General features: G+C 39.9%; 1 protein-coding gene across 2 annotated transcripts in view; it reads right to left on the bottom strand.

Moving 5' to 3' along the window:
- The window catches only part of SLC39A12 (solute carrier family 39 member 12), a 38280-nt gene extending 27994 nt beyond the window's left edge, over positions 1 to 10286 (bottom strand). For both annotated transcript variants that reach the window (XM_054018612.1, XM_054018613.1), the window contains exons 1-4: positions 10242 to 10286; positions 8750 to 9099; positions 3779 to 4060; positions 909 to 1116 (exon numbers count right to left, since the gene is read on the bottom strand). In XM_054018612.1, coding sequence (XP_053874587.1) covers positions 909 to 1116; positions 3779 to 4060; positions 8750 to 9022 — 763 coding nt within the window. In that variant the 5' untranslated portion in view covers positions 9023 to 9099; positions 10242 to 10286. The remainder of the gene's footprint in view (positions 1 to 908; positions 1117 to 3778; positions 4061 to 8749; positions 9100 to 10241) is intronic.
- Between the last annotated feature and the right edge of the window lie 3988 nt (positions 10287 to 14274).

Here is a 14274-nt window from a genome sequence, read left to right as displayed (position 1 = left end):
GAACAGGTCTAAGAGTCAAGATGCTTGAATTCTTTTATGCACGCAGCTTGTTTTTTGTGTTACCATACCTGGGATCGCTTGGCCCCTTGTGACTCAATATACACATCATAGGGATATTAATTCTTACTTAGCTCACTGGTACATCACACAGATTAATTAATGTTTTCAAGCACTTTGAGATCCTTGTAAAGAGCTACCATTAGTCAATGAACCACAAACAAGGAAAAGTGGGGGCCTAAAGTTAAGTTCCTAAAGCCCTGGTAGGCACTTAAATAAGTGGTTTGATTTTCAAAGGGGCTGAGCATCCTGCAGCTCCCCAGTGAACGTAATGGGAGATGGATGTGAAACACTGTTGAAAATGAGGCTACTTGTTTAGATTATTTAATTTTAGGCGCAGTTAGAAAAATCATGGGCCTACTTATTTGTAGTTAAGTTGAGTTGCATCTGGCAAAAGATCTTTTAGAACTGAAGTGGAATTTCTATACCAAATGGACTTTACATGTCCCAGTCTCACTGGAGGGTGGTGACTTCAGAAAGTGGGTAGGGAAAAATAATACATAAAGGAGCTATGAGTAAAGATCAGAAATCATCCAGTCAAGACAGGGTGAACAAACTTCATCTGCCCTGAGAAGCTCCCCGTGTCCCAGTCTACATCTACTGATACAATCTCCAGAAAATGGCTGTCGAAGGCAAACTGAGGTCACTTTATATATGATTATTATTATTTATTTTATAGTGCCCAAAATGATTTTCAAAATAAAGAAGGAGCTTGTCTCCCAGCCTTCTTTTTACATTTAGAAGAGTTCTACCTATCAAATACAAATGATGAAATAGTGATTCAAACCCTGATTTCAGAAGTACCTAAAATGTACTGACACAAAAGGCAAACCTGAAATACAGAGCCCTACCTGTTACTTGGAGTTCATTAGTGCTGTTTAGAGAACTGAAAATATATTTTATAAAGAATTCTGGGGTGGGTAAACTTGCTCTCCCAAGGCAGACTCCTTGGAGAGCCAAAGTAATGATTGTAGCAGCCAGGCGAGGAAGTGTATTTTCATCAGCACCGGCACTGTCCAATATGGCAGCTTCTTTCTCCAGAACGGTTACATCAACACACTGCAAACAGAATAAAAATTTAGTTAAGCAGTTCTTGGTCACATTAGTGTAAATCATCAGATAGGCAGGAAAAGAAGCAAGAGAACACAGTATTGCAGAAGCTCAGGGTGGATAGATTGTTAGGACAGAGTGTATAATCAACAGCATGAAAAGCAGAAGAGACTCAAAGGGAATGAGAATGGAATGCAGGACCTGAGATTATGCTATGAAGAGGTGGTTAGAGACCAACATGAGATCAGTTTCAGTCATGTAATGGGGAGGAAGCCAGTTTGGGAAGGAAGGGAAGGAACTTGAGGCAACAGTTAAAAACACCACATTCAATTAGCTACTTTAAGTTATTTTTATTTATTTTTGTTTTCATGCAATTTCTGCTTAATTTTTTTCTTCAAGATTTTTGCTGCCTAGAGTGTAGCCAGTACAATCCCAAAAAGTGGCAGAAGAGGAAGAAGAGAAGTGGATGTTGTGGTTAAGGCACTGGACTGCAACACTGCAGATCTAGATTTAATTCCCAGCTCTGCCACAGCTTTCAGGTATAGCCTTGGGCAATACCCCGAATACCTTTGTGTTTCAGCTCCCCATCTGTAGAATGGGGGTGATAACATTCACTTTCTCTGACATTTTGTTTCTTTTATCTAGTTACACTGCAGTCTCTTGGGGGCAGAGACTGTTTCTTACAGCATATGTATATGGTGCCTTGCACAGTGAGGCCCTGATCTTGGCCTGGGACCTCTAAGTTACTGTAATCAAAGAAGAAGATGAAGAAGGAAGAAATGTATGAGATCAATTTTAAGAAATTGATTTCCAGTGTCTACTTGTGTGCCTATGTTTCCATGTCCATTTAGTTCAGCTGCACATGTAATTATCACAGTTGCATGAGTAAAAGTGTACTTAGCTATCAAAATATCCTAGTAATTGCATGTGTCATTGCAGTAAAGATGTGCACAGACATAGTTCTGTAAATGTGTGAGCATTTTTGTGCATGAAGCTCAGGTCTTCATGTCCAGCTGTGAATGAGAGACCTTTAAGGCCAGTTTTTCATTTTGCCTTAAATGTGCTGCAGCCTCATAAGCGCACCATTCTGAGTGGTGTGTCCATTTTACATAGACAGCAGCCAAAGACACATACACATGTAACCCCGCCTTGGCTAATGGCTAGCTGGTTAATTATTCATGTATTATTATTAATGATTAATTATTATTATTATTATCATTTGTTTGTATCATCGTAGCACCTAGGAGCCCCAATCCCGAACCAGGACGCCGCTGTGCACCAGGAAGAAACGCAAGTATTTCTAATGTCAAATTCACTGCCAATATATCTCCATACAAGCTGAAGACTTTTCTTTCCTACCAAATTGAATATATTAGTTGCTATGGTGAGAAGGAAACAAGTTTTAAACAATCATAACATTTAAAAACTGACCAAAATGGTTTTCTTCCCCTGGATCACTACCCTTTCTCCTAGCCACAGATGTTGTGATTCAAAGCATTATATAGGCTGTAATGATTTCACTACCTATGACAAAGAGTCTCCCCACTCTCCTCTCTGTGAACGATGAAATCACAGACACTAAACAGACATACTGAGTGCACTGCCAGTATAAACAAATAGACAACACTGTAAAGCGCTGTATGGATTGTTACTCCATGTTGACATGCCAAATACCCACCGATGCCTCTTTATAGCTGCCGAGATACTGTTTGAGTTCCTGGAAATCGGCACTTTCAGTGAGATTTAGAACCAACTGTACTAGTCAATGAATAATTTATGACGGGAAAAGATTACACAAAGCACATGAAGTGAAAGGAATTGCAGGCCTTCTGCTTTATGCTGCATAGCTAGTGGCTTCTAGCAATCTTCCATTTGCCTTGATTGCTGCTACTACTGTGTGGTGTAAATTAAAGAGCAGTGAGATGGAAAAGAAAAGAAGAATTGGAGAGTCAGCATCAGACCAGGACAGAGTCTGATCCTGTAGCATCCAAAGGGCTGATGAACTTTTCACAGCAGGTCAATATATATATTATAACAAGTCTCTAACTTTGAAAATCTGGTAAGTGGTTTTGGCTACTGTACATTGTAAGGATAATAGATGTATTTAGATTGTAAACATTTTGGGGCAGGGACTGTCTATCATTCTGTGTTTGTACAGTGCCTGGCATAATGGAGCCCCATTCTAGGCACTGACATAGATAAATAACAATAAATACTAGGTGAGTTATACCTGCCATGGATTTCCTGATTTTAAAAGGGTCTTTACAGCTAAATATAATGAATACATTATTTGCCATTCCTAACGTAAGTTTAGTCTTCTTTGGATGACTCTTTCTGCTGGAGGAACTGACTATGGTAGGTAGATTAGCTTCAGATGTATCTGGCATGTCAAAGAAACAGCCACATCTTTTGGCAGATTCCCTGCTACATCCAGTATCTGATGGATGTAGCACAGTGAAAGACCATCAGGGAACTGGTTACAGAAACTTGATTCTCTTCTCCAGCTTCAGCTCCAGCGCAGGTTAGATCAGCCAAGGGGCTGCTCTTATTTGTCCCAAGCGGGTATGGTCTCCTAGGGACCATATTATTTGACTGCAATTTGATGGCAGAACTAGGTTTTAGCCTTTAGATCTTTGGTAAGTGTTTTGGAGTGCTGGAGGTATGTGTTTACCTGGCTTTCAGGAGTTTTAAAATGTTGCCTTATTGCAGCCAAAATGTCTTCAGTTTCATTCCTTGAGAAATAATAGCAGTCTTCATCACGCCTTAAACTGAGCATACTGTGTAGGTAAAATTTATAATCCTTGTTACTCAGACTGAGCTCTGAAGAACAGATATCTCTTTGATGAATAATATAATAGAGAAGAATGAGGGAAATTCTCTGGAATACTTCTTCACTGAGATGGTCTTCAAAATCTCCACCAGCTATTAATAATAAAGCATCTGGTTCAAGGCACTGCAAATAATTAAAACAAATGGAAATTAGTTTCAAATTACATGTCACTATTATTCTACTGAAAATAGGATTAGAGAACAGAGTAGGAGAATTCAACTTTATGTTGAAGAGATTGGTCTTGAGGCTACACAGATGCAGAGTGGGGTGTGTATACGGTAAAATGTGATGAGCAATAGGGACAGCAAGGGAAGCACATGGAAATCCAATCTTGCAGTAACGAGGGCTGCTGCATGGCTGACAAATCACTCTCCATGCTGCCTTTCATAAACCGTGCCTGCTTGTGAGCAAGGGGGCAGATGCCCAAAGGAGTTAAGACTTACTCCCACTCGGGACTGTTGTAGTCCATTTACAGACCCCCATTGACATCACTAGGCATTAATTCTGGCCCTCAGTTCAAAGGACTACAGTTAGTGCTTTACCTTACCTTAACTGTTGCAAGGCTTCCACTTGCATTTGTGTGGGTTTGCAGAATGAAGACCAGAAAAATCCAAATTTGGACCTGAGTTATATCAGTGTGAGGCAGTGGTTGGTCAGGATCCATTTGTAAACATTGATGGCCTGTCACGACCCAGTAAATAGGCCAAGGGTCAGGGTTGGGTCCTGCTCCAGAGGGTTGTGGGGCGGAGGGTGATGGCCTATTGCAACCTAGTAAATAGGCTGTGTGGGGTGGTAGTGGGAAGTCCTGGAAGAGGCTAGGTCCTGTGGGGCTGGCTGGGGTCAGCTTGGCTCCCTACTCCAGACGTTTCATCCTGTGGTGCTGCAGCCCCCGATGAGGAGCCAGCTGGGCCAAATCTGTCTGAGTAGCATTGCGACCTTGTTCACTTACTCAAATTGAGCCTGGTCAGTTCCCCCATCATCATGATGGAGGGGCACTTGGAATAAACCTGATTGGCACTGCAACCCCAGAGGTCACAATGTCTGGAGCTGGGCACTGAGCCTAGCAAGCCCCATGGGACCAGAGCCACAGGAGCTGCCACATGATCCTTTGAAACATTCTGGTGACCCAACTTTGGATCATGAACCACAGGTTGAAAAGTCCCAGTGTAAGTAATAGAATCATACAAAGCATAGAAACGTAGGGCTGGAAGGAACTGCAAGAAGTAATCTAGATCATCTCCCAGTCAAAGGAAACACTAGAGTTACTCCACATTTACAGGCTAACAGAGCAGAATTTGGCCCTGTATCTTATATTTATTAATTGTGCTATCAGAACATTTGGTCAGCACAAAGCCTCTGCATCAATTAAGTTGTCAGAATGGGACTCAAGAGAGACAGAAGTCATGCATGGGTCTGTGTTGCTCTCTACAGAGGGGTGAATTCCCCCCCTAAGGGCAGGTATAATATTTTAAAAACAAAATAGCTCAATGCCAATAAGGCACCATCTCTCCTCACACTCAGACCCCTTCCAATGTCATCTCAGGAAAAAGGCTTTATGAGCAGATAGGCCTAGAAAACCAGCAAGTGCTCTCAGACTAGGGTAAGTGGGTGAGCAAGTTCCAGAACAGAAAGCCCCTTCCTGAAAATATCCTGTTCCTGTTGTGATTTGTAGGCCATATCAGCTGGTCCCATTGGAAGGATGCTAATAGCTCCCTCCTGTTTAAATCCAATCATATCTTGAGCACTTGAGTTGATCTCCACTATCCTGGCAGATCATAAGGACTATAAACAGGGGTGCTGGAACAATTTTCATAATGGGGGTACTGAGAGCCATTAAACCCTGTATGTAATGGAAACCACTTTAAGCCAGGGGGTGCGGCAGCGCCCCTAGTTCCAGTACCTATGACTCTAAAATAGAAAAAAGCACCTAAATCATAGTCACTAGGCAAGACACACCAACACACTTCAGCTATTTTGCCACATTCCAATGATTCAAAGCAGCCAAAAAACCTAGTTTACTGGGTTAAACTATGTTTATGGCTACAGACATTGTGTACTGGTGTATCTGGTACACCGTATATGTCAAAACCCATTCCTTGAATGTTTACCCCCCAAAAAACTTGAATCAAATGCAGATTATGGAGCTCAGGTTACATATACTCCCTCAACTATAAGCAAGTGAGTGAGTTGACGTTTCATAGACATTTTAATAGAAATATTCCCAACCTAAATCTACACCAAGAGGAATGTTAGAAAAGGTTATGCACTGTGGGTGCCAATAGCCAAATTAAACATTCACACTGGTGAGTAAATTAGATTAGGATCTGGTCCTTGTCTCCTGTCTAATATGGCTCTCAACATCTACAATACTAGCCTTTACTAATTGACCCTCAGAATCCATGGCCATGTACTTGATGCTCCTTAAGCAGCATCTGGCATTACTCTATCTCCCAAGGGTACAAAGAATTGATAACATGTATTAACATGACTGTCTTTGTGTATTATTGTTTTGGACTAGGAGGAATACATTTAACTCTTCTAGCTCATTTCCCTAAAGGCCTCATGTTAAGCCAATCTATCTTTTTAAATTTACCCAGTGCGTGATAAGACAAACATACTATATGGGGTGGAGGCTTTTCAGAGATTTCTATAATTACACCTCAAGGTCTAGTAAGGATAACTTCAAATCACTAAGGTTGTTGGTGCTGGCAAGCAAGATGTTTGAAAAGGAAATTGCTACTGGGAGGGCAGCAGGTGCACTGAAAGAGTTGCCGTTATTGGAGAATATGTAGGATCCTCCACTGGGAGTACTTAAAGAAGGTGTCAGGGGAATATAGATTGATTCATCACTAGTTATTTTGCTGTTATCAACATGTTAGAGTCACAAACACCTGCATGACCTTACTTTCAGAATGCTTATTTTCTAAAACAAACAAGTCCCTTTCTGAATATGGGAGCAGAATGTTTTTTACTGAACTCCTATTTTTAATGATTATTAGTAAGGATTCCATCAATACAGAAGAAGGTATGCCTTTTTTGTGCACTTGGGAGATAGAGTAATGCCAGATACTGCTTAAGGAGCAACAAGCACATGGCCATGGATTTGGAGGGTCAATTAGTAAAGAAAAAAGAAAGGGTCTAATAAAGGTATAGAACTTCAGGGCAATGATTTAAATGCAGGATGGAGTCTTGTTTGCAAATTAAATAATCTGAAAAAGCAATGGTTTGTGATGGCTGGGATCCCAGATTCAGAAGGGAAATGTGAGTCTGATTGATCCATTTTTTTTGGTTTTGTGGGTGGGAAGGAGGGATCTGGGGCTTCCCTATCCCCACTGTTTGGGAAGTTAGCTCCAGTGCCAATTTCCAGGAGGGCTAATTTCTGATTCTAAAGACTGCAGATGTTTCAAGAACAATTGCTGTCATGAGTTTTTCTCCATTTTGGGTGTTTGTTAGCTCTTGCAGGATTTCAAGCTTATAAAAAAGCCACTGTACTGCATGGACTTACTATTTGCCCAGGCTAGCCTAGCTGAAACTGTGAGAAGGGTTCAGAAAATCTTTCCTTTGCCATCATCCCTGTGCTTTCTATAAATAGGTCACAAAACACAAGGAAAACCTTGGCCTATGATGGAAGAATTCCCAGGAAGTTTCCACTCCTCTATGCAGGAATAACCCCTGTAGGAGAGCATGGAGCCCTACATTATTTACCAGTGCTCATTCACCCTGGGGCAGTTATGAAAAATGTCAGCATTTGTTACTATGGCTATTTAAATGAGTAGGTACTCTACGGCAGAGGACTGAAATCTCCTCTCCAACACATTGGTCCTGTTGAATACAGGGAGCATTTTACTTTCACAGTAAACGTCAGCTTTCCCCATCATTAGCCTTCACCACCTGCTGCTTCTTGATTCTGACATGAAGCCACAATACTCTCTGTATAATTCCCTGCTGTTAGAGATAAGCCAGACCTAGAACAAGCTGGATTAATCTTAATTGGAGCCAGAATCCATCAATTTTCTGGGGTCCCAATCCAAACTTGGAGCATCTTCCAAATCTACATTTCCTTCCATCTGGGCCCTCAACCACAGCATAGTCTCCCTCGTACCTGAATCTGGCATCCTATTCCCCTTTTCCTTCCATGGTCAAACCAGTGGGAAGAAATAGCCCAGTCAGTAGTCTGAATTTACTAGGGGACTGAGCCCCCGCATGGAGCTGTGATTCCAAACATTTTAATACCCTGGAATTCTTCCAATCCCAGAGTCTGGATTTGCAGAATCCTTTATCTGCTCTTGAGCTATCTTGACCAGAACATTTTTTTTCCAAAACCACCCCTAAAACCTTGCAGGCTTGGGGGAAATGGCATATGGATCTGAACAAACCATGGATTGGGTTTGAGTTTTGCAAAATAACAACCAGAATGATGATGTTTCACAAAACCATTCCTATTTCTCCCCATCCATCTCTAACTACAATGGAAATTTCTTTTTGTGTTTTAAATTCAAGCTAACAATATAACTGTAGGAAGAAGTAAAGAGGAAAACATTAGTTTGAAAATAAATATCTGAAATATCTGGCAATAAGTGAAAGATAAATTGATCTAAGTTTTTAAGGTGTACTTGAAGTACTTGGGGGCCCTCTTTACAAAAATAAATAAGCAATATAAATCATTAGCAATTAAATAATTGTAGCAGTTCATTTTTGTTTGAAAGAATGAATGTCGTGTGTGCCCATGATATGCATTAGGATGGCTTCACCCGAATAAATGATTTCTGAACTCATCTTTTAAATGTACCCTTCATTAATTGATACACTAACCAGATTACAATCCTCCTGCATCCCATAAATCCACTGTGGACATTCAGCTCTCTCCAATAACATTTTGATAAGTTTTCTTGAGTGATTCTTGTGGAGCTCAGTGTAGTTGTCAGCTGAGAGAATGCGTAAAACTTCCGTCAGATAGCCTTGGCCGGGAGCGTAGCCGCTTTCCTGCTTGTGCTCTTTCCCAGACTGTGCTTCTGCAGTGACCACACCAAATATGAAAGCTGAAAATGCCACCCAAAAAGCTGGATGCTTGGTCAGAAAACACATTTCCTCTTCTTACTGTAAGTGCGTGTCCGTGTTGAGAGTTGAATGGTGGTTCGTAGTTCACAGCTTAAAGTTGAACCCTGAGGAATTTGTATGGTAAAGAAAAACAAAAACCATTTAATTAGAGTGACTGCAATATGTTTGAAAGGATTTATTAATTGGTTGGCTAAGCTGATTTGCAGTGACAAGCTGTTTCTGAACAACAGGGGGTTTGTAGGGACTTTACAGCCTGAAACAGCAGGAAACTAAGATGACAGTGGCCTTAAAAATTCTGTAGAATTACTGGTAAGTGGTTAAATCGGACTGCCCTTCCTTCACATTAAAAGTTTTGAGTATAATACACATTTTTCATTTCCCTATTATGTTACTATATTTGATTATAATCTCCTTTAGTAAGTACAGGAACAAATATAATTGCTTTCTCTTTTACTCCATTAGGAAACAGATTCCCAAGGGCTAGTAGATGTACTTGTATATGAGGAGCAAATAAAGCATTGTGCAGGAATTCTGACATACATGTTCAGTAGTACTGATGCCTAGCAATGACTTACAGTAGTTTTCATCTTAATTAATTAACATTAGCTCTAAAGCAGGGGGAAAAACAAACCCAAAACATTTTAACAGGAAATTAATGCTGCTTTATGGTCAGAGGAAAGAGCTGCAAAATTGCTGTAATTATGTCATTCATACAACTTGAAAAATGTAGAAATGTCTCAAAAGTAACTAGTTCTCACTTTTAATAATCCTAGATGCAAAGATAGTGTTCCAAACTATCCTAGACATATCTTTCCTAACGTACTTTAGGATCCGTCCTTACTGTAATCTATCTTGATATAGGAGCATGCCAGTTGTAAAGGAGTTTAACTTTAGTTTTCCACTAAAGAGTTCTCCCTTTACTGAGGAGCAGGCCTTTGGAAATATACATACATATGTTAAATAGCCACACGCAACATCTGCTTCTTTTCACTGTAAAATAATACAGATCTGATTTCCTTTTTAAAAATGCTGTGCTAACAGATTGCTAAAGTAGAGTAAACTAAAAACTTTTGCTGAGTTATAACTTGGCATGCATTCAGATAAAAGTTAGCGTGGGATAGCACACTCTGAAAGGTTTTGATGTTTCAAAATTTATTTTAGCTTTAAGTTAACATTTAGAAATAGGTTAGCATTTAAAAGCATCACAGTTATAGGGACACAACCATTTCTAACACCGTGTTCTTACCTTCAGCAGAAAAAAATGAATGATTGTGTATCTCTAGCTTTGTGGCCTTTTGAATCCCCAAAAGTATTTAGCTGCTGGAAAGTCCGATGTTTTTAAAATTCCTTGATGGTGCTCTGGAAGCTGGAGAGGATTAGTTTATTGCTGCCTTGAAAAGTTTTCAGTTGCTATGGAGAGAGCTGTTCTTAAGGTAACAATGGAGGTGGATAGGAATTAGTACATGTTCTTCTTGGCAGGTTTTAGGCACCACATTATTGAGTGTATTTAGCTAATTATTTTGGTAGTTATCATTTTATGTAAACATTCCCTAATTAACATCAGCAGATGGCATGATGTATGGTATCTGCTTAACAATATTCATTATGATAGATAATACACATGAAAACAACATTTTCTCTACAATATTAAAATACGTAAGCAGTTTTATAACATCTGAAGAAAACCTGAATTTCTGTTTTAACTGAAATCTTTGTTCTGGTCAGAAATGTGAAATCAGAGTAGAAATATTTTCTGGCACCTCTGTAGAAACTCACATTTTTTCTTAAAGGGACTCTCTCCATGGAGAATGGGCCCCAAACAGAGTCTGTGGTAAAATAAACAAACAAAATCAAAGAGCATCAAAACTCTCACCTGCACCAAACTTGAACAGCTGCGCTTGGTGCAGATGGTGAACTGGAAAAAAAGGCGAAAGAAACCCTCCCTGCCTTCTTACAGTGCTCTGTGGCTGAAACTGCAATCTTCCAGTTTCAGTAGCCCAAGTCATTCCTAGGTCCCTGCACTAGAAAGGGGTAGGAGAAGTCAATGACTAATGGATCTTCATAGGGGCAGAGCTACCAAGCTCATCCTTGTCCTATCTCCCAAACCTGCTGTGTGGGGATGCAGAGTGAGTCATACTCCCTGAGTAGGGTCCCCAAAACCTTTGGAGAAGGAGGATGGATTTAACTTAATATGAACAGAAATGTTACCATAAATAATGATAAGCATGTGTTTTTAAATGAAAACCCTCTCCTACACAAAGACAATTCTATTCTATATTGGTTCTTATACTGTGCTTATCACTATAGGATCTAAGCAGCTAACAACAGCACTGTGATAGTTCCTGAGAACCTGCAAGTGAAATCAACTATAAACAAAAGTGAAACTGGCCAGTTGAACCTGAGTAAAAAAGCAAAATACAAACAAACCACTTCAATAAGATAAAGTAATGGCAAACAAGAGCATGCACAAATACTTGTGTGCTCACTAGACATTTTAATATTTTAAAAACAGACCTAATTTTTAGTTATTCAAATGCAAAGATATCTGACATTTTTATTAAAGTACATTTTATTTTAAGCTTGATAAATCACAAATGAATGAACAGATTTATATCATACACCCACAAACATTCATCTGTGTGCTCAGAACAAACGGAAATTTCAACCCAAAGAGATTTTTTTCCAGAAATTTATAAGTAACTGAAAACAAGAACTCACAATTTTAAGTGCTTCCTCTACCTTCAGTGCTTTCCTACAGCATCATCACTATGATGCTCCATTTAGGAAAATACTCCATTTAGGAAGGAACCATCAGTTGCACACATACAAAATGGGAAATGACTGCCTAGGAAGGAGTACGGCAGAAAGGGATCTTGGAGTCATAGTGGACCACAAGCTAAATATGAGTCAAGTCAACAGTGTAACGCTGTTGCAAAAAAAGCGAACATCATTCTGGGATGTATTAGCAGGAGTGTTGTAAGCAAGACACAAGAAGTATTTTTTCTGCTCTACTCAACTCTGATTAGGCCTCAACTGGAGTATAGTGTCTAATTCTGGGCACCACATTTCAGGAAGGATGTGGACAAATTGGAGAGAGTCCAAGAAAAGCAACAAAAATGATTAAAGGTCTAGAAAACATGGCCTATGAGGGAAGATTGAAAAAACTGGATTTGTTTAGTCTGGAAAAGAGAAGACTGAGAGGGGACATGATAACAGTCTTCAAGTATATAAAAGGTTGTTACAAGGAGGAGGAAGAAAAATTGTTTTTCTTAACCACTGAGGATAGGACAAGAAGCAATGGGCTTAAATTGCAGCAAGGGAAGTTTAGTTTGGACATTAGGAAAAACTTCCTAACTGTCAGGGTGATTAAGCAATGGACTAAATTGCCTAGGGAGGTTGTGGAATCATTGGAGATTTTTAAGAGCAGGATAGGCAAACACCTGTCAGGAATGGTCTAGATAATTAGTCCTGCCTTGAGTGCAGGGGACTGGACTAGATGACCTCTCAAGGTCCCTTCCAGTTCTATGATTCTATCCTATAACAAGCTAACAAGTAAATAGCCTGCATAATGTAATATTAGGAAAGTCTTACATGGAGAGTAAACATCGAAAAGGTGTCAAATTTGTCCATAGAAATCTCAGTGATCTCAGATGTTCTGAACATATTTTAAAAACTAAAATTGAGAATGTGTTTTGTCCAGATAAGAGTATACACACAAAGGGTGATTTTTTTTTAACTCTTTCAGAGAAACCAGTATTTTTAGAGGTATAGATCTGACAAATTATAACAGCAGAGAGGTGTTGAAAGGAGATGTGGAGAAAGATATTGGTAATATGTTATATTAACATTTGCATTAATCTACTAAGATTAAATTTACTATATGTTAAAGAATAATGGATAATAAATGTTATAGGCAATGGAGACTGGGATTTTCAAAGGAACAGTCAACTCCTATCGCAAGTCATACTGCTTATTAAATGAATTTTGCCCTAGTGTTGCGGCAATGTCACTTATGGATCAAATTAATATTATACTGAGCTTCCCTTTCTGCTTTGATGCCAGTCTCTGCCACTCAATCGCTTATTTCTCCCCACAGTTTCTTTGTGTCTTCTACCATCCCACCCTGTGCACATACAATGTCCTCTGTGAACTAGACTCTAAAACCACTACTGTCTCTTCCTTCAAATCCCTCATCAAGGCCCACTACCAACATCACACCTACTGGAAAGTGCCAACTGATAACAATGGGCAGGAACCACCTCTTGCGTGTGTTTTAAATCCAATTTGATAGGGACTCTGGGCACTATGGCAAATACATATAAATTAGTGAATCTGTAGCTACTGTAGGATAGCGCTATGGATGGCAGAGAGCTTTCAGGTTGTCGCAAACCTGAGCCCGGAGTTCAAGTTCTGGCTGCTTGTCGGTCACAAGTGTACCATGTGCAAAGATACAAGCCTGCCGGGGGAAAAGAGGTGCTGGGTGCAGTCCCTAACTTTGCGTACAGGGCACCAGTCTGGAACCTGGAAGGTGAAGGAGCAAGGAACCAATCCGACACCAATATGAGCTAAGTGTCCCCATACAAAACCAGAAGCACCTAAATTGGGAGGAGTGCCTGCGTGTTAGCCGTACGGACTGATCACCCTATCGGCCAGGGTCTCTCCGGATTTTGCCGGCTCGTGTCATGTGTTTCTTCTCTTCTTTTGTAATTTTTTTTTTTAAACTATGTCCCACATCTCTATTATGTACTCGGTATCCATACTGCTGGTCAGTTGCGTCTGGAGTGCGGTACGTATGTTTTAAGTTCTAGTACTGTTTCTAGTTGATGTTTTACCCCCTTCCCCGAGTAGAGTTGTAAAAGTTTTAAGTTAGATACCATTTTTAATTGATGAATTATCTTTCCCACTTGTCCCTTGCCAATCCAAATTGTAAACCGTCCCATATTAACAGTAATAAAGCAGCCACTTGGCTTTAAATCACAGCCCGTTGCATCCTGTTCCTTTCCCCTCCTCCCCCATTAAACACCCACCGAACTTCGCTTGTTTTTGTCACAGGTCACGTTTATAATTTACTTTAGAGAAGGAAATTTTGTTGCCTAATTGATTGTACTTTAGCACAATTGTTCTTAAATTAGTTCTGTAATTCAGAACTGCAATGGACGTGTCCCCCCCCCCCCGTTTTTTTTTTTTTGGTAGTAATAGCTAACCCTGCAGCCTTCCAAACTCTTTTAGTTTCTTAAATGGTTTCCTAATTTACCCATTAGCCTCTGGGTAATGGGTAA

This window comes from Malaclemys terrapin, chromosome 2 (genome assembly GCF_027887155.1).
Source record: "Malaclemys terrapin pileata isolate rMalTer1 chromosome 2, rMalTer1.hap1, whole genome shotgun sequence".
Classification (NCBI taxonomy): Eukaryota; Metazoa; Chordata; order Testudines; family Emydidae; genus Malaclemys; species Malaclemys terrapin.
The sequence above is the reverse complement of the archived record's forward strand: the minus strand, read 5'-3'. Positions and strand labels throughout refer to the sequence as shown.